The sequence below is a fragment of the Centruroides vittatus genome, unplaced genomic scaffold, assembly GCF_030686945.1.
Source record: "Centruroides vittatus isolate TY-2023 unplaced genomic scaffold, ASM3068694v2 contig_1776, whole genome shotgun sequence".
Lineage (NCBI taxonomy): Eukaryota > Metazoa > Arthropoda > Arachnida > Scorpiones > Buthidae > Centruroides > Centruroides vittatus.
This window is the reverse complement of record NW_027121087.1, coordinates 1,984,641-2,012,096: the sequence shown is the minus strand read 5'-3', so window position 1 is coordinate 2,012,096 and position 27,456 is coordinate 1,984,641. Positions and strand designations below refer to the sequence as shown.

At 31.8% G+C, this 27,456-nt stretch overlaps 2 protein-coding genes across 4 annotated transcripts in view; one reads left to right on the top strand and one right to left on the bottom strand.

Annotated features, from left to right (window-relative positions):
• The window catches only part of senju (UDP-galactose transporter senju), a 31,248-nt gene extending 11,257 nt beyond the window's left edge, over positions 1–19,991 (bottom strand). The window contains exon 1 of the mRNA XM_067263442.1: positions 19,865–19,991. Within this exon, the coding sequence (XP_067119543.1) occupies positions 19,865–19,964 (100 nt within the window). The 5' untranslated portion in view covers positions 19,965–19,991. The remainder of the gene's footprint in view (positions 1–19,864) is intronic.
• Positions 1,412–27,456, top strand: part of Ttc7 (tetratricopeptide repeat domain 7) — an 85,924-nt gene continuing 59,879 nt past the window's right edge. For 2 of the 3 annotated variants that reach the window (XM_067263430.1, XM_067263428.1), the window contains exon 1: positions 23,933–24,281. In XM_067263430.1, the coding sequence (XP_067119531.1) occupies positions 24,158–24,281 (124 nt within the window). In that variant the 5' untranslated portion in view covers positions 23,933–24,157. Of the gene's footprint in view, positions 1,570–13,434; positions 13,477–23,932; positions 24,282–27,456 lie in introns of those variants that run through there. The other variant, XM_067263429.1, reaches the window with a different exon arrangement.

The window sequence follows — 27,456 nt, the reverse complement described above, 5'->3', positions numbered from 1 at the left end:
TACTGCCGTGATTGCGCATTATTCTCACTCTCATTCACAAACGGACCTTATTTAAAAAATAGCCCTCGTATTAATAAAAATTCCTTAACATTTTATGAATTTTTATGTATAAAATAATAACAAATAAACAAAAAGAAAATATACAATCTACATCAACGTCACACCAGAATCTAATTTTGCATTTTCTCACGCTAGAGGCATTAAGAATCCTTAAACGTTATTTGCCAACAATTGACAATTGCGATAATGATGTTTTCAAGGCGTTCGTGATCGTTGAAAAAGAAAGTCGAGACAGTTAAGTGCTCAAAACAAACAACACTAAACGAATTTTTCAGTTTTTCATCTACGGAGTAATTGTAAATGGAGGACACAGTGTATTGTAAGCCTGTACTACTGTATAACGCACTACTGTATTTTCCTAATTGTAGTTTTGTGATTTTTTTCCAACTTCGCTTTAGTCGTCACATCGGATAATTCGACACATTTCCACTTCCCCTTGGGATGTCGACTTATGCGGACTCGACTGTATATATATATATATAAATTGCACAGTACACAGTACATTGAGTAATTTACATTGATTGACTCACTAATCCAACCTTTAACATGCTCTATTTGTGAGTAGAACAGGTTTTAAATTTTTTGTCTTAAATCGATATGGATTTATAAATACAGTACATATCTACTGTATTTATACATCGTAAAAATTATATTTTTTAATTCTAATTACATTTAATTTAAATTTAACATATAAATACTGGTGTTTTAATTTTCTGGCAAACACAAATAAAAAAAAAAACCATACGTCATTTCACTTGTAAATTTTATGTTTTTCTAATGGATAATTTGATAATTATCTGTTTCACTTGAAACACTTGAGCCACAACCATTGGTAAGACTGAAAACATATGAATTAAAACAAGACATTAGCACCATGATACGAAGTTTAAATCACACGAAGTTGAATTTCATTGCATAGTGATCACTGCTTTGATCACTACAAATTTCAGATTGTGCCATTTTTTCACCCTGCAGTAACTTCTTAAAACTAATTTTTTTGCATAAATCTCTTGCCTACCAAGTAATTTTTTTTTTGTTTAATAATTACCAATTTTAAAATGCAGTAAATTAATCAGCATTTCACAACCATTTTAAAAATGAATTTTTGCAAGTCAGAAATACTTTCTGCTCTGGACATTCATTATATATATATATTATTTGTGTATATTTTCATTCAAGGAATTTAGAAAATGGTGAAAAATAATTATTAAAATCTATCATCCGATGCTAATAAAATATTTTTTAAAATAAATTTTTATTTATATTACAATGACTAAGCGTAGTGTAATTACATGTTAAAGATGCGTCATACGAAACTGAATTTTACTCTTGTCAAGGACAATGAAAATAAATAGAATAAGTGGAGCGCACAATCCAGTGAATTTATACGTATTGGATTAACGTTACTTCTAGACGAAGTGTAAACTTTTATTTTTATTTAAAGAACGATGTTTGCAAGGAAACGCAGTTTAAGTGAACAACATCAAATGCTTTATACTTCATATTTTGGTGAGTTCATCAGAAAAATGCAAAATTTGTTTATTAGAAGTGTAGATTAGTAAAGGCATTAACAAAGTCTAGTCAAATTTAAGAACAAACATTTATATCTGGTAATTATAAATCACGAAATTCGGAGTTGCGTACTTTCAACGGATTAAAAGAAAATTCACGAAGTTCGAAATGAGTTTTTAGAATTCGTACCTTCGATTCTAATCGGAGACGGAGGCGGATCCGAGGGGGCTACAGGCTTAAACCCTTCCCATTGACACAAAAAATTATTTGTTCGAACTGCAAATTAAAACAGTTTATCGGATCATCCGCACTACGATAGTCTTGCACTTTTTAGTAACACGTGAACTAACTAAAAGGTTGTTATTAATTATTCAAATATTTTTAATTTTTGAGTTATCCCCCTTCGGGTTCTTCTGGACCCGCTACTGATCCTAATTAAAATCGATCTATATGTAATTTTATATTTTACAAATTACGAATTATTTTTTTTTAATTTTCAAATTTCTAGTTCAATGTTTGTTTATTAATCATTGCTAGAAACTTTTTTAAGTCATACGGCCATAATTTATACAAAGATCGTTTTATTTATAAATAGCATAACCATAAAAATGTAGATTTGAACTCGAAAGGCTAATCAGTTTAATGCAAGACGTGTAACGACCCGCATAGTAAGATTTCAAATAATTCTTTTAAACTCCGCTTTTTCCCTGATAAAATTAGAATATCTTTTATTTTTTTAAAACCGGAACACAGTATAAAACAAAATCCAGCAACGAGTTGCTCAACTTGCCCGGTAACATTTGAAACTGCGTGTGATGTCATCTGTTATGATATTTAATTATTATAAAATGGCAAAAAATAAGTTTAATTTTGAGGGTAGGGATGACTTTTATTATTTTTTTTTTAATTATAAATGCAATTAACGAGTAAAATCTTAAGTCCGACCCTATTCGAGATATCACACACGATATCCTCTACCTTTATCACCAAAATTTATCACAGTAGCATCAATCCCACTAATACATAAATCTCCATGCAAAATTTCAGAAATTTTCGACAAAAGACACAGGAGTTATTAAATTTTAAAGTGGTTGAACAAACTGTACCCCTCCACGAACACTGGCATCCATACATACAGGGGGAAACCCGAATTTTTTTTGTATTACTGGACGTTTCGAGGTTTGCGAGTCCAAAACTAAAAATCTTGGGGATAATTTTGACCAATCTTTCCCTGCTGTTATATATAACAGAGGGAAAGTAAAAACTCAGGCCAAGTGCAAAAGGCGTGGAATGGCCATTTTAAGCTATGGGAATTGCTATTCTGTTAAGAGTGTATTTCTAAAAATGTAGAATTTTCGTGTTTTGAAAGCATTGATCGATTAACGGGGAAGCACCAGCACAGTGAAGCTACATAAACAATGCAATTACACCCATTACAGGCCCACCCGATGCATAATGGAATAGGTTAGCATGAATGAGGAAAGGAAAATAATGTCCTTATCTAAACCAACTTTCATAAATTATAAAAGTTTACATCTGATTCGATCCACGCGATATCCTCACGGTGGTAAAATGACACCTTGTTGCTCGACAATCTGGCTGACACGTAAGATAGATATCTGAAACTACAGTCTGCATTTGAAGGTCAGTAGATATCTACTGGATTGATGAACATTTATACTGGATGACCCAGACGAAGATGACCGGATGGCCGAGGAGGTTAAGGAATCATCAGCCTATCGCTCTGGGGGATCCTGGCAGCGGCTGTCCGGATATGTCGGGTCCCACCCTACTGTGGGCCTAGCCAAGCCCATGGTGGGCATGGAATAAGTCCTGTTAGCGTCCACAGAACGGAGAGACGAAAATGAAAGTAGAGCGTATCGTTTTATCGGGTCTCTCAGCCTACCATTCTGAAGGACCCGAGAGTATAATGCTGGATCAGTTCAGAAACTTGCTTGAATAGGTTGACCCAGATATGTTAAATGCCGTTCCTCAACATCGTGCCACCACACTGCAAACCTGGCAGAACGCAGTGTTTATTTGTTTGTATACGGCAACGCGATACGTGGGCGATGTGCCTAGGGAAGATACCTCCCGAGAGGACTTTCTATGGGAAATTGGCTCCTATTTAGGTGTTACAAACGTGAAGAAAATCAAGAACACACCACGTGGATTTGTGCCCGTTGGCCGGGCACAAATCCACGACCAACTACCAACGTTCAATGGTTTTATCCACTCGGCCACCGGTGGGGGTAAATTGTAAAGAACCTATCACGATTTGCAGGGTACAAAAAAAAAGACAAACTACTTTTTTTGTTCGACTTCATCATTACCATTGCTTATTTTTACTCTCCCAACTGTTATATGTAACGGAGAGAAAGTATCGGTCAAAAAATGACTCCCAAGATTTTTACATTTTTGTACTCGGGACCTTAAAACGTCGAGAAATGCAAAAAAAAAAAGAAAAGAAAGAAGAAACAAGGAACCTCGCTTAACTAGCATAATTCGTTCCAGAGTCGTACTCATAATGCGAAACACTCGTTAAGCGAAACAATTTTTTCCATAGAAATTAATGTAAAATACGATAATGCGTTCCACGCCGAAAAAAGTAAATGTTTTTTTTTTTAACTCTTTCCGCCCTGTGGGCACTAAGAGGGCCTCTTTTAGTAGGCCCATTATGGGTTCGGCCAGGCCCACAATGGGGCGACCGGGTGGTGAGGGACGGGGCCCGACATATCCGAACGGACCACCCCCCGAAAAATTCCTGGGGATTATTCGACCCGTTCGGATTCGATCCCGGGTCCCCCAGAGCGGTAGGCTGCCACCTTTACCGCTCGGCCATCCGGCCGTCAAATGTTTTATGTATAATGTTTATTCAAAGAAATTTATACAATAAGCATTAAGGAGCGTAAATCATCATCATCTTTTCTTCTAGCACGAAATGAACCAACCTGGAATGAGAATTCAATTTGCAGAAAACAAAAAAAAAATATATCACAGATATGTTTGATAAACACTCCAAACGATATGCCAAATTCTTGGGCTACGTGAAGGCTATAATTAAATATTAGAAATTAATTAATTTGACTAGAGGTAGGCAGTTATGCTTCCATCTCGTATTAAATTTAATGATTATAAATAGTTAATTTTTAATTCAGACATTTCTAAAATTTAATTTGGAATTGGTCATTAAATTTAATACGAAATGGCGGCATAACTGCCTACCTCTAATCAAATTAATTAATTTCTAATATTTAATTATAGCCTTTTCATAGCCCAAGAATTTGGCATATCATTTGGGGTGTTTATTAAATAACGGGCATTGGTTGTTGTTGTTTATAAGTAATATGTGTGAACACAAGTTTGGAAAAATGTGTGATCACAAGCGAAACTAAGATGCTAGCAGAACGAGTGCTAAACACAGACTGATCGAGCATGAGCACAATTCGAGACTTCCCTCTCCTCCTCACTCGTTATGCAAAACATCGCTCGTTAAGCGAGGCATTTTTTTTAACTATTCGTTTTGCTCGTTAAGCGAGGTTCCACTGTATATGGTTGTTAGTGTGTAGGGAACACGATTTTGTTCACCCTCATTGAAGCTTAATAATTCCTGTGTTTTTTGTCGAAAATTTCTGTAACTGCTGGGAGATTTATTTATTAGTGGGATTGATGTTATTAAATTTTGGTGATTAAAGATCGAGGGGATCGTGTGTGATATCATGAATAGAGTCAGACTTAATGAAGATTTTACTTATTATTTGCATTTATAATTATTATTATTATTATTATTATTATTTTATAAAACTCATCCCTACTCTCAAAATTAAGCTCTTTGTCATTTTATTTGTTATATAAAAAGTTTTTAAAATATGACAACATATGGAGCCATACGCAATTTTAAACGGGAAAGTCAAGCAACTCTTCGCTAGATTCTTTTCGGAATGTAACAGAATCAGGGGCAGATCTATATAGGGACTAATAGGGCTTAAGCTCTGGGCCCCCAAGTGTCAAGGACCCGCAAAAATTGAATTATCATCATAAATTTTTAATACTTTTTCGATAACAATGAGCACTTATTGTATAGTAAAAAATAGTCAATATTAATAATATAATAATAATGATAATTTATAGTATTATTTGTTTTATTGTAATCAATGTAACGTAATTGGTCAGTAATTAATCAATGTAAATATTTATTTCTTATGTTTTTTTTTATATAAGATATAAAGTTTGTCAATCAGCACCATTTCATAAATAAATATATTTCAACTCTGATTTTGATGTTATTAAAAATGAATTTTAATCCCTAATTTAAAGATTCTTAATCTAACAAAAAATGGGGCCCCGTTGGACTTCAATAAGCCCTAGGCCCGAAAAACCTAGATCCGCCCCTGAACAAAATCCATATATTTTGTATATGTTTAGTATCACATAAGATGGCCTACATAAGATAATACGTTTCCGTTTTATAGCAGTATTTGTAGTTGGGCCCGTTCCTCACCACCACACACTACACACACACACTACTTTGCTGCCCTTGTCCCTTTGCAGGGGTAGGCCTCCTGGATCTTGCGTTGCCACTTTCCTCTATCCAAAGCGTCCCCTTTCTCCAGTCCAACTATTTTCATATCCTCCTCCACCACATCAACCCATCGCTTTCTCTGTCTTCCTCTACTTCTCTTCCCCTCTACTCTCAGGTCAAAAGCCCTCCTTGCCATATCATCCTCTCCTCTTCTCAGCATATGTCCGACCCACCTCAATCGAGATTTAGTTATCCTGTCCAAAATACATTCAACCCCAAGTTCTCTCCTGATCTCTTCACTTCTCCTTCTCTCCCTGAGCGAAATACCGGACAACCATCTCAGCATTCGCATCTCGGTCCTCGCCAACATCAACTCCTCTGTCTTTCGGAGGGTCCACGTTTCCGATCCATACAAAAAGACCGGTCTTATTATTGCCTCATAAATTTTGATTTTCAATTTCCTCGGCATCTTGGCATCACAAAGTACCCCTGCCAGTTCTCGCCATTTTAACCACCCCTTACTGATTCTACTTTTCACCTCCACGGTGCATCCTCCATTTTCATCTATCATCACTCCCAGGTACTTAACCTTAGCCTTTTGCGTGATGTCAAGACCGTTTCTATCCGTTAACTTCAGATTTATCTTCTGATTTTTAACACTTGCCAAAACCTCTGTTTTGTTAATGTTTAATTTCATTCCTCCATTCTCCAGACATTTCTGCCAATCCCCCAACCTTTGTTGCAACTCTTCTTCACTGTTCGCTATCAGCATTATGTCGTCAGCATAAAGTAACTCCCACAGCCCCTGTCCGCCAATGGTTTTACTCAACTCATCCATTACTGTTATAAACAGCAGAGGACTCAAAGCTGATCCTTGGAGTAACCCCACTCCAACTTCAAATTCTTCTGATCTACCATTAGGTGTTCTGATAGCAGTCCTACCGTTCCTCACCACCCTACCACCCTACCACCCTATTGTGGGCCTGGCCAAACCCATAATGGGGACTTGCTGAAAAGTTCCTCTTAGTGCCCGTAGGACGGAAAGAGTTAAAACAGTTAAAATTGTTTTCATAGAGTAAAATTTGTACCACATTTTATATCATATTTACACTATAAACTTTCAAAAAACTTGATTTTTTTTTACTTTTTCAACATTCCGACAGGAACATGGCATATTAAATATTTTAAGTACACTATTTATAGCTTATCCGCAATAAATGCGTCCATAACCTTGAACTTAAAAAATTTGCATTGATTTTCAAAGACTATTCAATTTAAAACGTTTTAAAAATAACAGCAGTTTGTAAAATGTAGTAGGCCTACGATGGTCTTTAAACTTTCTACACCGAAATTCCATCATTTTAATAATGTTAATAACTGATATTAGAGACTAAATTGTTAAATTAATTATGCATTGGTAAATACTACAAAGTTATTAATAGAATTAAATATTTGTGTTAATTTCCAAAATCTAATTAGCTACACTGTATTATCTGTACTCCAAGGTCTGGAGGAACTTGGCTTTAAATAAGGGTAAAGTGGAAGAGGGTGGAGATCTATAGGAGAAATTTTTGTTTTGTAAATGGTTCCTAAAAGACGTAAACTCTCTACTGCAATTACAAAACTTACTTAGTTACGTATGATTAATGAACAGGCTTATTATACACCCAGCCTATTTAATTAACTTATCCCAAAATGTATTTCAGCCTTACTGGCCTTTATCAATTGGGTGATATACAAAACAGCCTATGGTGACAATTTGCCAACATTACAATATACATTAATAGTACAATTATTATAAGTTATTGCATACACATTATTAATAGGATTCTACAATTATAGCACTGAGTATAAACAACACTTACAATACAATAAAACTGCAACATGTGTTTAAACTTTAAAGTTTCTACCACTATATTTTACTGCTTGTTTCCAATTGGTTATTATTTCAAATATATTTATGATTATTTTAAGTTAATATGAAAATTCATTGAGCATTTTCTATTTTTGAGCCTAACATGTACTACATTATACAGGATGATTAAAAATTTGCACACATCAAAACATTAGTTTGTGTAAATTGTCAAGTTATTTTTATTATATCTAACTGATGTGCCATAGTTAGTGCTGACTATTAATAGAAACTCTGATAAAGTCATAAATTGACTACAATATAACTTTATTCATTGAAGTGAAATGGTTTTTCCCAGGAACAACAGATCTTCATTGTTGAGCATTATTCGCCAGTTGTTTTTATGCACATGTTGCAGATGAGTTTCATTAGAAATATCCAGATTCTACAGTTCTTGCACGAATTCTTTAGCGACTGTCTTATTTTTTAAAGGATTGTGGTCCTAGCGGTTGCCAGATTTGTTACCCTCGGATTTTTTTCCCTCTGTGAGTATCTCAAAGGAGCCTTGTATAAAATTAATCCACATACACACAAGATGAACTAAAGAGGAATGTTATAATGGCAATTGCCGGAATCAGTTTTCAGGTGTTTCACAAGGTGGCATCATACATAGTAAAAAGAGCTCGCACCTGCACTCATAAACAAGGAGGCCATTTCAAACATGTGTTGTAAATAACATAATTTGATTTTGCTTTTCTTAAAGATCAGATTATAAATTTTGTTTTTACTATCTTCTGTATTTCATACATTAACCTCACTAAATAAAATTGATTCCTAACACACGTGTGTGACTTTTCAAACACCCTGTATTACATTTATAAAAGTATAAATTACGCATTTGTAATACTGAACTTCAGGTACATGTTTGTTTCAATGGGTAGCCATTTAAAAAATTGTGTGTACACAACATGAAAAAATTACAAACAAGCAAAATTTTTTTTTAAAATTCAGCTATTTCAGCTATTTGACTGAATGTTCTTTCTAATGAACTGTCATTTTTGATCTAAAAACATTCAATTTTGTAAAATAAACTTTTTGGTTAGTTAAAATATTAAATAAAAATATATATATATATTTAGAATTATTGAAGTATTAAAGTTTAAAATAAGGTGTTTAATTATACAAAAACTTATCCAATTATTAATCTACAGCCTATGTATCTTCAAAAAGAAGGAGAAAAAGCAATTCTTAAAGTTTATAATTCATTAATAAATTCTGTTGTCTTTTATAAAAAAGTAGAAGTTTATTAAATTTGTACTTTTTCTGAATTTATTAAAATATTAATAAATTGAATTTTGAATTAGAATGATGGGATAAGGAGGCGCAACACAAGTGATTTGTCAAGAGGATAACTTCTTGGATGGCTTCTATGGGAAAACTGGTCCCTATGTGTGTGTTATATATATATATATATATATATATATATATAATTATATAACTATTTAAATTACAATTTATACTTTTTTTGCATTGTTTTTATTCCTGACTACTTAACATCTTCCTTCAAACTGAGAGTGTAAAAGATAATTGTAAGGTTTCAAAAGTTTTTTCAATATTACTGATAAATTAAAAGTATTATAGTCTCAAATACATAATTTTTTCCTAATTAACAGTGAGTTTTTAAAATTTAAATATAGTGTTTAATATTATATCATACTAAGGATCAGCCCCAGCATTTCTCAGTGCTCTCCTTGTATTTTATAATAATTCTTCACAAATAATATTAGTTTTTAAAATATTCTAAATAAAAATTTTAAAATTTATCAAGGTAGTTTTAATGACAATCTACAACTGTTAATAAAAATAAGTGGCCGTATTATTGGAATGTTAAATAAAAATAAAAGACAGTTTGATCACAATTTACACGATATGATTTTAAGTGAATTCAAAATAATGTGGTCTTATAATGCAAAAGAAAAAAATATATATGTCCTATTACACACGTAAAAATTAACATTAATACGTTCATGCAAGATTTAAAAAACTGTGTATGAAGTTAACCTCTAACTTTACAATGAAATTTTTTTAAATACAATAAGTTTTTGTTTTCAAATTTATGTCAATAAATTAGTTCTTTATATTTAACATAAATTGAAAAATTGTTTAGGTTAGTTATTGTGTGTTTAAGGATGAATCTTCTGGAATTTTAATGTATTTCTGCATTGCACAAATTCTCATTTATGTGCTCTCTCCCAAATGTATCTCCTCACATTAACTCAATATTTTATTAATTTTATATCCTATAATGATTAATTTATCTTAACATTCTTATCGTCAATAATCCATCCACATTGGAATCGTAAGAAAAAAAACAATGTGGATTTTTGAAAAGCAAAAAAACTGCATGCTCTCAATGTATTAAAATTTCTAATTTCTGAATTTTCTAATGGTAACTGTTTTATCTGTCGATTAAGTAAAAGCCTCTTCAATCCGAAAAATTCTTCGGTAGACTACCTCACAGCCAATTCAGGTTATAAAACTCCTTTATTGTTTTTTTACAGATGCATTTCGAGCTAGGTTAATTTTCTAGCTCCTCTTCAGCGCTTCAAAATAAATTTCAATTTTAAATTGACAAAAAACAACACGAGTAGATAATGTTTACAAAACAATAAAAACACATTTCATAATACCCTAAGGGTCTTCACAGGTTTCAATGGCTTATTTTTCACACCTATACGGTACTTCTAGTCCCATTTACAATATTTTCATAATCTTAAAAATTACTTTAAGGGCGGTATATCGTGTTACATTGAAAGAATGTTCATCATGCTACACAAGTAATTATAAATTATAACTCTTAGTAACATTCTACAATATTATTTAAAAAACATCTTAAAAAAGGTTTTGTAAAAAAAAAATAAATATACATACAGGTTTCTTTCTAATTAAAAGCATATTATTTTAAAATATCAGTATATGTTGTATAATCTTTCAACACTCTTCTCATACAAAATAACTTTTCATATGCAACAATGCATAATTCTTACAATATAATTTTCTAACTTATCGTCGCGCCCTCTATTGTGTTGTACCATTGCTGGTCGATTTGCATACCATTTGACACATTTATTAAATTATCACCATTGTATTTTATTATCTTTATGTGTTGTTTGAATTTAATTTATAAATATTTTTCTCAGAAATAATATTAAAATCCTACACTATATCTTATTTGGCAGTTGCTATTTTTGATGTGGTTAAACCAAGGGGAATTATTGTTTTAATCTTATGGTGGCTTCATGCTCTTTAATGCATAATTCTAAAATCCTTTCTGTTTCTCCTATGTATTCTCTTGGATTTTGACAGTTACAATCAATTTTATAATCTATTCCAGTTTTTTTCAATTTATCAATGTTGGTTTTGTATTTTCCTAGTTTATGAATTTTATGTGAGATTTTATTGGTCAAAGATTGGGCCAAAACTACATTATCCATGTTTAAAAGTTTAGAACAGTTATCATAAATATTAGTTATGTAAGGGAAGGCTTTGTAATCTTTATCTTTTTTATTTTTTATATTAAACCTTTTTTTGTAATATTGTGTGCGCCAAATTTTTAAAATTCTTTTTGGATAACTATTGAGGATGAATTTATAATCTAATTCGTTTAATTCCATTACACGTTCATTTTTGTTGGTAGTTCTTGTGTATATCTTTTTTAATTCCATCATATATGTATTCTTTTTTATGGCTATTGGGGCATATGAGTAATAATTGGTTGTTTTATTTACATTAGATGGTTTTTTTTATGTGTCTTGAATGAAAACTTTTCTTTTTCTTTTGTTATAGTTATATCCAAAAAATTAATTTTATTATATTTTTCTAATTCTATGTCAAATTTTATATCTTGGTCTATATTATTTATTGTATTTAAAATCATCTGGTCATTTGTTATCTCATTATTAAAAATCAATAAATAATCATCCACATATCTCATTACAGCTTTAACACTGGGAATGTTTTGTATTTTTTTATCAATATCTTTCATTACCAGTTCAGCTAGTTTTGGCCCCATCTTTGACCCCATGCTAATGCCATCTGTTTGTCTATAAAAATTATTACAAACTTCAAAATAATTTCTTTTATATGCAAATTCTATAAGATCTATTAATGTTTGATTTGTTTCTAATTGTATAAGGCTGTTTTTTTATTAATTCCCATTTTATGTTTGGGTACATATTTTTTACACCTAAACTTATTAATGTGTGTGTTTTTTCTTTTTTGAATTATATAAATAACTTCATCAGCATTTTTTATGCTATTTATAGATCCTTCAATATTTTTTAATTGTTTTTTAATATAATTTTCTAAATTGTACAGTAATGAATATCTAAAATCTACTATGGGTCTGTAATTTTCTTCTTCTTTATGTGTTTTTAACTGTATATTTAATCTTGGGGTTCTATTATTTTTTAAATCGAGTACAGGTATACCTCGCCTTACGTCAGTAATTGATTCCAGGAGAGGCGACATAAGTCAAATTTACTTGTGTAGTTACGATGTAAGTCAAAACTATGGTGGAAAACGCCAATAATGAGCACTTAAAGACCGCTAAATAAGATGACAACACAGAAACACAGATGTTTTCATGTTTCGTTCTCTAGGATTTATGATGATTATATTAACATTTACTGTAAATGTACATATTTTAATATGATTTTATGTGATTTAACACTTTTCTAGTGATATTACGACTTCAATATTTGTGGCAAATGGATGTAAAGTCGAATAAAATGACAAACTTGATTTTTATTTTTCCATATACTTTTTTGACAAATGAGGTAACTCGAGGTATACCTGTATGTTATTTTTATCCATTTAATTAATTTTATTATTCAAATACATATCTTTTATTATTTTCGTTAAATGTTTTTAAATTTTTTCACATGGATTTTTATCCAACTTGATATATTGTTCGTTGTTAATTTCTTCTTTTGTTTTATTTTCCAAATCATTATTATCTATTATTATGAGTTGTTTCATTTTATCAGCTTTAATAATAGACAAATTATTAGTTTTTAAAAAATTGATAGTCTTATTTAAATTTGTTTTATATTTATTTATTTTGAACTTATCTACTCTAGTTGTTTTTTGTCAATTTAAGAATTGAAATTTATTTTGTAGCACTGAAGAGGAGCTAGAAAGTTAACCTAGCTCGAAATGCATCTGTAAAAAAACAATAAAGGAGTTTTATAACCTGAATTGGCTGTGAGGTAGTCTACTGAAGAATTTTTCGGATTGAAAAGACGTTTACTTAATCAAAATTTCTAATGTTCAGCACTAAATATTTTAAATATTTACAGCATTAATTTTCTTGAAGCATACTTTCCAAGAAAAGCATGTTTTCTTGCAGAATAAAAATTAATAGAAACATGTAAAACCAATTGTGAAACTAATAAAATAATAATAATAATCATTGAATTTTTTCAAGGTGACAGACCAAATCATTTAATTTCATCTGATGTGAACCTTGGTAAGTAAATAAATTTACTTATATTTTATATAAAGCTTTAGAAGGAATTTACGTAAAAGTTATTTGTTTATAAATATAATTATTTGAGGAAAAATGGTTACAAATATATCTAGCTAGCTAGTTACTTATAAATTTCTTTTGCCTTTTGTTTTTGTTAGTCTTGTAGTCATATAAAAATTTACATACACTTTATTTTAGTATTTCATCTTGGATCAATCTTGCAATGAATTAACTAAATGTGGTCAGTAAAGATATGAAAAAATGATAATATTCTGGTTAAATTTATTTCAGTTCACACAGTTTTAACCTTCCATTAATAAAACAAATTTTGCATTTTAAATAATTATATTTACAATGTCTATTTTTTCCTATTAAAAAATTAGAATTTATGTAATACATTATTTTAATTATTTAAATTTATGATCATAGTTTAAAATTTCTCTCTTAATTTATTACTATTCTATCCAATCTTTCAAAGCAAGTAATAAAGCTGTTACAATTATAATTTGTCTTTGAGAACAGTGTACTGTATTTCATCAATTTAAACAATGTATAGTAATCTATTTTTAGCAAACACTTCATTGAAGCATAGAACAGTTGTTTTCAGCTGTCAGACAATGCAAGAACCATTAATTTATTTCAAATTATTTAAACATATAAGAATTGATTGCATCTATTTATCACAATAAAGAAGTATAAAAAAAATCAAAAACAAAATTTATAAAATAATAATAATAGTAATAAATCAAAATCACTTAATTTTATTTTAGATTAAAAATAAAAACTTTGATTAACCAGTTCTAATCATTATTTGAGAAATGAACAAAACTACACACACATTTAAAATGCTTTTGGCTAGCTTATGCTAACTGCTGTAGTTAGCTGGCCAAGTAGTAGGGCATTTTTAATAAATCCTGATTTTTGGTTTCTTTAACAAATATTTTGTGTTTTATCTTTATTTAATTGTTATTTATTAATATCACATTTATCATAGCTGAAAAATAACAATAATAATAATTATGTATTAGTAAACAATTATCAATCTAAGTTACCATGCATTATGCTAAATCTGAAACAAATGCCCTCCTATTGCTTTCAGGCCATGTCCAGAAAAATATTCACGTTATTAATATTATATCAATATTATCATCAGTGACTGAAAATTTTAATTTTATAAAATTATTTTCAGTGAAGTAGTTTTCATACATAATATCAGGTATCTAGAATAAATTTCTTCAAACAGTAGTAGTTATCTTGAATTTTAAAAAAACTATTTAGTATTTTTATTTTAGGTCATTAAAATGAAAAAAATTGATGTACATACAGCTTTACTGGTGTACTGGACACACATCTGAAAGCTATGATAAATCAGATTTGTTAGTCATTGATTAGTTTAATTAACAGTTTTCTGTGTATAATGACAAAACAGCAGGTATCAGTTTCAGATTTAGCACAAGTGCCAGATTCCCAATAGCTGCGAGCAATTATTTAATGTGACATCATCACAATGCCAGGCTGCAATTTTTAATCACATTTTTCAATTTATTTAATTTAAAATATATGCTCTCCACCTCAAATTAGTAGTGGATTGCCCCTGTACATCATACTTTTCCTTTAACAATAGAGTCGTGCCAGTCATCTATTAACTGCTTTCGGGGAAAAAGCTTTGAATAGAAATAACGTGGTTTCTAGTTTGCGTCAGAAGTTCATATATAGTTAATTGGGCCTCCTGCCCCTAAAGTTTCCATATCTGGTCTCGGATTTCATCTATCTAACTCCGTTCTCGAGATTAAAGAAAGATGCACGTACGAAATTAAAAAGCTCCATTACCGCATGGGATGACATCACACCACCACAGTGTCTTATAAGAGCACTAGAATATGGTCCTATGTATGCTCCCAACCCGAAAATAAGTCCGGATACCATCATACCTAATATTGAGCTACTTATCTCTAATTTGGGTCACACTAACCAGGATTACGTACGTTGGCAAACAAGGTTTTTGGCCGAAAGAGAGAAACGGGCTAGGACGGGCTCCGGACAGTTTCAGAATTACATCAAGCAAACGAGAGAATGGCTGCGGAGGAATGAAGTGATTCTTATGAAAGCCGATAAGACTAAGGATATTGTACTTGTTAAACGGGATACATATGCTCAGAAATTGCAGGAGTATATTACTAACACAGAATGCAGTTATTGCTCCGGACAAGCTGTTAGAAAAATTACACAATAGAGTTAAGAGGTTTGCCAAGTCTCCGTTAGCACGCCTTTTGTGTTTGGACAATATCATTATGAAGGCACCAAGACCACCAAAGATCTTTGCATTTGGCAAGACGCACAAACCAGGCTATCAGATAAGACCCGTCGTGGAAAAATGTAATGCACCCACGTTCGCACTAGAAAAGCAGCTTGTCAGATTTATTCGGGATAAGATCCAGGATTACCCTTATTGCATCAAAGACTCCTTGCAACTCGTACATAGAATGAATGAAATTATGCTTAAAGACAGGGAACACATGACGGTTATGGACTTTAAGGCCTTGTATCCCTCGATAAAACTCCCTCCGTGTTTCTGCGCCTTAAGGGACTTCTTGTTTAACAACGTCGTGAATTCATTCAAATACAAAAGGCAAATTTTGGAATTAGCTGATCTCATCTGTCATTCTTCTTTCTTTGAATTTCAAGGGAAAACATACATGCAAGGAAGGGGAGTCCCGATGGGTAGTCCCATATCAGCGATGCTCTGTGAATTGGTCCTACGAAACCTAGAATGCAATATATTACCTTCATTCCAAGAAGACATAGTTTTCTATACCAGATATGTTGATGACATATTCATCATATGGCATAATGATCGCAATACCCGTCGCTTTCTTGATGCAATCAACAGCAACCCCTACGGACTCACATTGGAGTTGGACCAAGAGAGTGACTTTAGGGTTAACTTCTTGGACTTGACGATCACATGTAAGGATGGGGAGATACAGACGGATATCTTCAGGAAACCGGTATATCAACCTAGCATCATACCCAGAAACTCCGTGGATCCTGAACAGTTTAAGTTAGCGGCTTTACGAGCATGGATACAACGAGCTTACACACATTGCTCAAGTATTTGCGACACGTACAAGGAGTTGGAGTACGTAAGAAGCGTAGCAACACAGTTTGGCTATCAGAGAAGGGTAGTGAACCGTCTAATTACGGATATACAGAGACGTAAACATCAACAACACAGAACTGAACAGAAAAAAACAGTGGTCATGGACTATATTCCGTTTATTAAAAGTATTGTTAAGAAGGTATCCAAAGAAAGGAACTTACGCATAATATATAGGCGCAACCCGACAGTATACCGTCTGTTAAGGAATGATAAGAGGAAAGAGAAACCAAATGAGCTAACAGGAGTGTACTCAATTCCAATCAGGGACCAACGTTTTAAATCCGATCTAGTGTACATTGGGGCCACCTTGCGTGGTTTACAGCAAAGAATAAAAGAGCATAAGCAATCAGTTAAGAGGACAGTTGACAGCACAGTCCTAGCAGCATTTGCTAAGCAACAGGAGATCACGGTACACTGGGATAGTGCTTCCATCATAAAAGCCACTAGATCTAAACAGGCCGTTAGACATTTGGAGAAATTAGAAATATATAGGGCACAATTAACATCCCATTGCATCAACCACAGGGACGCAGATGGGCTATCGTCTGCTTGGAAATCATTCATTGGATAACGTAAGATTGTGATATTATATATAGTTTGTCAAGAATCTGCATTTTTTTGTCAAGAATTTGCATTTTTTACCGTTTATCGGTACATCGTTTTTGCATAGTCTGCGCAATCACGAGAATTCTTTCCATTCTCGTGATTTTGTAAATTTGAATTTGGTTCGTTCTTTTTGTTTTTTTGTTCGAGTAACTGAAGAAGACTGATGAAATCAGTTGAAAACGTTTTTATATAGTTAAACTTTTGCTGGAATTTAAGAAAGGTGTTGTTTTCTCTTTATTATACCAGTTCCAGTAGGTTCGTTATTCATTTTTAAGTTAAATTTGTTTTCTGGCCAGAACTGGTACAATCTACCCTAGTTCTTTCTGAAAGATACTGGAATGCTTCAATTCCAGGACATGCAATAGATGAGTATTTTTACTATGCCAGTGACAGAAATACATTTCAAATGTGGAAAATGAAAAAGAAACTTCACTGTAGGAACAGTCTTTGGAATAAAGTCCTCCTGTCACTAGATGGCAGTTGAAAAAAAAAGGGACAATCCTAGAAAATATGGACATCTAGAACTCTACTTGAATGAAAAAAATCAGTGTCATCTTCTAAAGCTATCTGGACACATTCTTTGCAAAAAATGCCAAGGTTTTGTGCAGGAAATTATGACGTTACTTGAAAGAAAGGCTAAAGTTATACTAATTAATAATAATTACAGTAGAGCATCGATTATCCGACTTAATTGGGGACTGGGGTTGGTCGGATAACTGAAAAGTCGGATAACCAAAAAGTATGAAAAAATACATTATTAGTATAGTGTATTAGGCCTAGTTTAAATACTAGCCTCCCTTTCATGGTCGAGCCAGTGTTGCCAGCTAAAACATGCAAAAATTTAACAAAAATAATATTAAAGTAGCCAAGACATAACTAAATATTGTAGCGCCAAATCACTAGCGGACATTTGAATTTGCCGACTAGAACGCGGTCGGTTAATCGGGGGTCGGATAATCGATGCTCTACTGTATATACAAATAAAGTTGTTTTAAACAAAAAATTTGAGTCATTTTTCCTTATAAAATGAACTTTTTGATTAATTCAGTATTTATTATTTATTTATATAAACTCAATTATATACATCCACTTTCCTTAGTAATGAAATTATAAAATATATTTATAAATAATCAAAATTATCAAATTCCTTTCTAGTTAATTTTAAGCCAAATATAGAGTAATTTACTAAACAATTTGACTGGTAATAATTAATGTTGCCATCTTAAAACATTAATAATTAATTGAGTTTTTGCAACGATTAATTGAGAAATTAGAATGAATCAGAGTGAGGGTTTAAATTCAAAACATTGACAAATTAAATAAATACATTATCAGTTCCACTATTCAATTTATAAGCCAAACAATCATCTAAGCATAATTATTTTGATATGATTATACCAGTATAACTGATATTGTACCTACCTGTAAGTTGTTAAATAGCTGTTAAGTTGTTAAATGCTGGTTCCTCGGTTAATCAGTATAAAACAAATAACATAAAGTATTGTAAAACAGTGCTAGATTTGATCAGTTCAGTCAAATACAATACTACTTTTGTTATCCTTTATGGTTAAAGTGTACCTAGGTAACTCCTATAGCGGCACTTCGGGAATCTTGATAACATTTGCGATTAGAAATGCAAATTTTGGTTAATGTTACCTATGGTTCCAAGATGGTGGCTCATCTCTCATTCCAGAAAATAGAAGGGAAACAGTGGGGACGCACGTTTTAACCTAACCTGTTCTAATAAATTACCATAATTATTACCAACAAAATTATTAGAATAGGTTAGAACATGCATCCCCACTGTTTCCTTGCTGGAATCAGACGAGCCGCCATCTTGGAAACATAGGTAACAGTAACCCAAATGTTTAATTTTCGTGGACCACGTTCTAACCTAACCTATTCTATTCCCTAATAAATTACCAATAATTTGGTAATTTATTAGAATAGATTAAGTTAGATTAGGTTAGAACATGGGCCATGAAAATTAAAAATTTGCATTTCTAATCGCAAATGCTATCGAGATTCCGGAAGTGCCTGTATAGGGGTTACCTAGGTACACTTTAGCCTTTTTTACAAATTGTTTAAATTCTGGAGGGAGATCTGTAGTTGAAGCTTTGTAAATAAACCTCTATATTCCATGAGTAATCACTTAAGTTAAACAATTACATAATATAATAAAATTGCAGTTCTGAATGAAGAGTTTGCATCCCTCAAATTTTAGACCCTCCTTATACGTTTTGTGGGCATGGTCTATAACTGTGATAAGGTCCTAACTGCCTCATTCAGAGCTGCATCTATTTCATTTTTATATTAATCGTGAACTAAATTACTGTTCCACATAAATACCGGTATTATTCAGTTTCATTAACCAAACAAAACTATTAAACTTTACAATCTGTTCTTTGTGAGAATCAAAAGCATTGTAACAGGATAATTTCTCATCTAACATCGTGCGACTTTATATAATGTAAAACTAATGTTTATGTAATAAAACAGCTGGTCTCAAATCTCTGCTGCATGCTGTGTAGTGTCATACGAATCACGCCCACTTGATAATCTAGCCATAATCAAATACATAACTATATAGTTACAAGTATTAAAACATATTTGATAGCTTACCTTGATTAATAAATAAAGTCATATAAGCAATAAATATAACAAGACTTTGTTTACTGGGGAAGAGCTCCTTCCACGACAATTTGGATCCACCCTCCGCCATTTTGAATGAGATAACGCGCCACCTGCCTAAGAAATAAATATACACTAAAAGTAAATAAACAAAAAAATAAATAAATAAACTATTATAATATTTTTAAAAAATGAGATAATAATAATATAAACTAAAGAATATACAAATATAAAAAATGTAATTATATTCTATGATAGATTTTTAGTTATGGGCAAGGTAGTTATTTGAAAGTAGCAGAAACAAGTTTTTATTGTTATTTAAAAAAACTTAAAAACAGTTATCAATATTAGGAATAGGAGATGTAAAACAGTTCTTTAACAGATAAGAATGGAAAAATTATCAGATCTTCCAAATGCCATTAAATACAGAAATATGGTTAATACTAGAGTACCTAGATATCAGAGTAGCGACACACGAGTCATCGACGCCATGTTCTGTTGAATGTCATTACGTGGTCTATGGGTTTATATTAAAAAATGACGATTTTTTTAGTTTAATAAAGCATTTTATTCGTAAAAATGCTTTATTAAACTAAAAAAAAAATGTTTAATGTAAACCCATAGACCACGTGATGACATTCGATAGAACATGGCGGCGATGACTCTTGTGTTGCTACTCTGATATCTAGGTACTCTAGTTAATACCGTAGCTATTAACATCTCCATTACCGAACTGGATTTAAGTGATAAGACAGCTAAACTGTGTGTAAAGATAGCTAAACAAAGATGCTGGGAAAATTTTGGAACAGAAATAGAAAGCAAGTAGAAAGAGGATAGAAAATGTTCTGGCAATTAGTAAAGAATCTCAGAACCAGTGGGAAAACCGTAGCTAGATGAATAAAGAATGATAAAGGTGAAATTATAACAGAAGAAAAAGATATTCTAAAAGTATGGAGCAAATACTTTGAACAGCTACTGAATGAAGGAGTGACAGATTTAGCCGAACAAGAGAAAAGTACCGAAATTTTGGAATTATCAGATCCTATCTCGGTTATAGAAGTAGATAAGACCAAAAAATATGAAATGTGGGTCCCTTTCCATTGTGGGCTGGCCGAATCCATAATGGGCTTGCCAAAAGAGGCCCTCTTGGTGCCCACAGGGCGGAGTTTAAAAAAAACATAAAATGTGGAAAGGCCGCCGGTGTAGATGTTATCAGACCAGAGATGCTAAAGTATGTGAAAACAACAGTAGTACAGTGGTTACATTACAGTATTCAAAGATGTTTGTCCGAAGGGAAGGTTCCAGAAGATTGGGGAAAAGCTTTAATTGCATCAATTCATAAAAAAGGAAGTAAAACAGAATGTAGTAATTATAGAAGAATCTCACTCCTCAGTGTACCAGAAAATTCATGCCAGCATTTTATAAAAAAGCGTCAGACGAATAGTTGAAAGTGATCTAGAAGGACAGACAGCCTTTAGATCAAATGGAGGATGCTAAGATCAAATATTTACACTAAGGCAATTGACAGAGAAAGCATGGGAATATAACAAGAAACAATACTTGGGATTTAATTGACCTGGAGAAGAAATTTAATAGAGTCCCTAAAGGATTATTTTTCGAAGTTCTTAAGAAATATGGCATCAAGGATATTCTACTCAGGAGAATCCAAGGCTTGTATAGGAACTGCAATTCAGCTGTAAGGATAGAAGGACAAATAGGTGACTGATTCCAAATAAAACTAGGGGTGAGGCAAGGACGTAGACTACATTGTCCCTTTTATTATTCATAATTTTTATGGATAATTTAATAAAAAATCAAAACTATTGACAAACTTCAGTTTGGGAAATTAAAAATTGGTCTTTTACTCTATATGGATGGCATTGTTCTACTAAGCAATAAACTCGAGGACCTCCAGCAATCTTTAAATAATTTAGGGGAAAGTTGTAGGAATTTCGGTATGTGAATCAGCTACGAGGAAACGAAGGTTATGGCTATTAGTAGAGAGAAAGAGACTTTAACAGTTAAACTTGGATGCAAATGCTTAGAACACGTCAATAAGTTCTCTCATACATGGAAACAATCTTTAGCGAAGACGGAATTAGATTTAATCAGCAATAGATTAAAAATATTTTACAAGTTTTTAAGTGAAATTTGGAAAAAAGTCTTATTTGTAAATTTTACTTTAAATCGATTCTCTAATTGTTAAAATTTTATCAGCCACTACTGACATTTCTGACAGTAAAATATGTCACGAAATTAGTTTTAATTAATATGGTTATATGCAATATCGAATCGGGTTAAGATTAATCTATCTAACTTATTTTTTCATGCTGTTCACGATATTCAAAAATCATGGAAACTGGGAAGAAATAATTAAGCGAATTTTCTTATTAACTTTGTCCAAAAAAATATAATTGAAATTTAAAAAACTTTAAAAATAAAATAATTTATAACAACTATTCGTATAAATATTATAAAAGAACTTTTTTATGCATTGTGATTCGTTAATTGTAGAAATATAGCGCCCACGATGAAGTAGATTCGGCTGTTTTAGCTGAAACATGGTTGTCAGAGTAGCGTTGACCGGTGTTTCTATACACATATATATGGTGTGTTCGTTTATTCCTCCACGCTTGCATCTGTTTAAAAATTCCTCTGGAACGCGTTCTTATATTCTGGTCGGAGTAGGTGCCGTTAGATAGTAAAAATGGCTGCTTGTAGTAAGTTTACGACGGAAAGCACATGGCGTCCTCCATGACTCAGATAGATTTAGTTTCAGTGTCCGTCATGAGGTTTTATAAAATTGAAAAATATTATTTATTATTGGCGTTTTTTCTGAATGGTCCTACAGATACAGATAGGAACTTATCCTATCTGTATAACGAAACAATCTGGATGAAGTGCTATTTTACCAGAGGAATATACGTGCGTATATTCCTCTGGTAAAAAAGTACATACTCCTAAATAATAATATACTATTATTTTTCGAATAACAGCTAAAAAATATAACAAATGGTTAAATAACAACCCATCACTAATTGTCATTATACGTGACAATCAAAAAATCATGGTACAAGCCGAAACAAAATAATTTTATTTGTATAACTCTGTATTTAAATTGTTCCGACAACCACCGAATAAGGAATTTTTTTAACCACAAAAGACGTAAAATTCAATCAAATATGCTTTTCGATTTGTCATGTTTTATTCAAACTAAGGTCATTTTTTATTTATGCTCATTTAACTCATCAAAACCATCCGTAATAGAAAGTGGAGACATTCGTATATCATAATTACTGTCAGTGTTTTTCGCATAAAAATGGTTTTTTTTTGTAACTCTTTCCGCCCTGTGGGCACTAAGAGGGCCTCTTTTAGAAGGCCCATTATGGGTTCGGCCAGGCCCACAATGGGGCGGCCGGGTGGTGAGGGACGGGAACCGACATATCCGGACGGACCACCCCCGAAAAAATTCCTGGGGATTTTTCGACCCGTCCGGATTCGATCCCGGGTCCCACAGGGCGGCAGGCTGCTAACCTTGACCGCTCGGCCATCCGGCCGCATAAAAATGGTTTTGCTACGACAGATTTTTATAAAACTTACTAAAATGTGTTCATTCAAGCGTTCTTACGCATTTAAATTTTGGCCGATCGGACGACCGATGCCAAAATTTAAATACATAAGAATGCTATAGCGGTAGGCTGTAGGGATCCGAGATCGAGTTACGGGCAAGCAATCACAGGAATTTTTCAAAGGTGTTTTATTCTGGATATGTCGGGTCTCACCACTTCCATTTGTGGCACGACCGAACTCACGTTGGACACGGGAAAGACCGGTTAGCGTCACACCGGAAAAGACGGGTTAGCGTCACTGGGCAGACAGTCCAAAAATGTAAAAGTATCCATTTTTCTTATAAATTGGTTTAAAAAGATTATTTTTAATTATTTGACGAATCAACGTAACGTCATAGAATAATCAAACAATAATAAAACGATTTTAAAAAACGAAAGTATTAATATTAAAAAAAAAAAATAGTTTTTAAATCTTTCGACCACCAGGTGGATTCTTATCTGTAGTTATCATGATCGTCGTCGTAGATAACTCCGGTTGAAAAGTTAATTTTAATTATTTAAAATTATTTTTTCACGTTATTTTCTATGATTTTTCAAAATTACGATCGTATACGATGTCGAGAGAACGGACAATAACGTGATGCATTCGGAAATTAAATTAAATTTTTTAGTAACTTTAATTATGAAAACTTTGGAATTAAAGATATGATAAACAATGACATCAAAACCAAAGACAGCAACTCGTTTAGAGTCCGACATCGAGAAAAATCGCGAGGAGTCAAATTGGAGAAAAGTAATTGAATTGGCCGAACAATTATCCCAAAGGAATACTGGCTTTGGTGAGGTCTACTTTTATCATTTTACAAGTTTCTTTATACTTATTTTAACTAATCAAGATTATAGTTTCAAGCTGTTTTTCTTTGCTTTTAACGTGTAAGAGAATATATGTTTGCAAACTAAATTTTTGACACATACTGCACAATGTAATGATTGATATGCAGCAAACGTAAATTATATGAAAAAATAAGGATGTAGCAATCCTTTCGGCCTGCCGGTACCTAAGCGGTTCCGTTCCCCGAACGCTGGGAGTTCGGGCGTGTGTTTGTGCCTGGCCAGGTCACGTGGAATTTTCCGGGTTTTCTCCACGTCCGTAATGTCCGAATAGGAGCCAGTTATCTTTGAAAAGACCTCCCGGAAGGCATTCCCCTAGGCAGATTGCCCAAGTGTTGTGTTGCCGTAACTTAATAAAACAAACAAACAAAGCAATCCTTTCTTGTATTTGGTAAAGTCCATAAAATATATATATATAATTAATAAATCAAATTTATAAGAGTATGCGTTTCCATACATATTAATCATGTATTATTTATTGTAATTAACATCATCCTGTCTGAATTAATTCTGTGTTTAGTTCAAAATAAAATTGTGTTTGTTAATGTTTCTAATGATATAAAGCAAGGTTTAGTTGTTAAAATTTATCTGTATTAATTATGTATTTTATAAATAAACAACATCCAATTAGAGTTAGCTGTATAAAATTTCTTTTGCTTGGTTTATTGTTATTGTCTTTTCGATTTTAAAAGTAAAATCAAAACCCGCAAATTATCTTTGCGAAGATTTGAAATACGTTGATTATAACCTGCAAATTTATTCGTGTAATTGATGATTAATCTTTAAATTTTTTAAATGAATAATGAATAACTTATTTATAATTATATATTACATTTATTAACTTATATTTTAATGATAACAATTCAGTCATTAAGAATACATACATAAAATGAAATATTGCTTTTTTATTTATATTTATGTATAAATTGGTATTCGTTGTGAATTATGTTTGTGCGCATCAGATATTCGGCAAAACGTGATCAACGGTTTAATATTCTTGATGTTGTCTGTGGGCTTGGAGTGACGGGTCGGATGATTTTTATTTGTTTTACTTTCCTGCCGTTACGTGTATGTGACAAGGAATCATGTTGGATTTGACCCTCTAAGTTTTTTGCAAATCTCCTCTTTTGAGACCTCCCAAACCCAAAAAAGTAAAAAAAGAAAAAAAAGGCAAAAAATTCCATGGATGTGTGCACATGCATTGGTATCTAATTAGTTTAATATCTTGGAATGGGGTAAAGATTAAGAAACAAAATTTGGTGTGGTGGCTTGTTTATGAGGGCTATTAAATTTGATGCTATTAAATTTTGGTGGTTAAAGGTTGAGAGGGTGAAGAGATAAAGGGATGTCGCGTGTCGTATCTAGAGAAGGGTAAAACTTAATGAAGATTTTATTTGTTATTAACATACTTTTTTTGAGTTTTACAAAGCTTTTTGTCATTGTATGGTAATTAAAAATATAAAAAGTTTGTTATAAAAAAAAATTTATAACAAATGGCACCACAAACAATTTTATTTATTTTGCTTAATAATATAAATAAATCTTTTTTTTTTTTTTTTTAAATGAAAAACTCATAACAGCCAGGAAAGTTATTCAACTCTCATTGCTGGATTTTTTTAGTAAGTACTAGATTTGAGAAAATCAAATTCCATGTTCATATCAATCATACATATATAGATATCTATACTGTATTGTAAAATCAGGATTGAAAAAGTGAATATAAGATAATCTAATCTAAGCCAATTGAAGTTAATTTCTCTATTTATTTGGCAAGCAATAAGATCTCTACACTAATAGACTCTACATTTGAACTGATTACATTTCAAAACTTAACAACATACACAACTGATAACCGGTGTGAAATAGAAAAAACAAACAAAAAAACTAACGTAAATGTTTTCAAACCTCTTCTGGGTTCTTCAGGCATTATAAAACTTTTGTTTTATCATTTTCTCCAAAATCTTGATACTTTTTTCAATTTTTTGTAGATGGATTCCAATTGGTAGTTGGCCAACTAATCAGATTTTACAAGAAATGAACCAAATATTCAAACTCAGCATCCTCAGAAAACTTTTAAGTGTAATCTCATAATATGCTATTAATTCTCTTATTTGAATGTCGCAATCTCACTGGTCAGATAGAAAGGGAGATCATTGCAAGTATGAAGATGAAATATATTTGATCAAGAGTGGTCATTGACCTCTTACAATGAAGATAGTCCCTGAAAATTGTCATTGCATTTATTCAAATCATTTCTGATTGCACAAAGAACAAGCAAACAAGCTAACAAACTTTTCTTTAGATATTAGATACAATAAACTGTGTATAACAGTATATATGTTATCTATAATTTATTTTTCTGCTTCTATTTCTTTTTTCAAATATCAATATGTAACTGGTTCAAACATCGTTATTCTGTAGGAATTATCACATACTCCAAAAATACTAACCAATCAACAACTTTATTTTACCCAGATGCATTTCAGAAATTACAGTAGAGCGTCGATAAGTGGAACCAATTGGGGACTGGGGTCCTTCCAGTTTCCGACTTTGTACGAAAAAATACATTAACCTGTCCGATGTTCAAATTTTTCTCCGTTGCGTGTCGCTTCGTGTTGAATTTTCGTCGATTTTAAGCCTAACGAAAATTTTTATAATAATAATCGAGGCTATCGTATCGTTAAAAATTATTTCTGCATTTTGTACAAACAAAATAAATATATTAAAGAATATAAAAAACATGAAAATTATACTTTAGAAGTAAATTTAGTATCAAAAACATTCGATTCAGCACGACACAGTCCGACTGAAAATCGTTCCACTTTCCGGCCATTCCACTTACCGACGTTCCACTTATCGACGCTCTACTGTACAATATTTCCCTCCTTCGTTTAGCTTTCTTTCAAACAAGTCAAATAAAGCACAAACATTTTTTTAATACTCTAGTGAATATACAATAAATACAATAAATTTACAATTATACATCTAAAAATTTAAAATGTTTACCTTACACAATATTTCAATAGTCCAATTGTTATTTTTTCAATATTTCTATAATAAAATTATTTCTTCATATTTTTTTAAAACGTCATTGTTTAATTTCTTTAAAAATTAAATTAATTA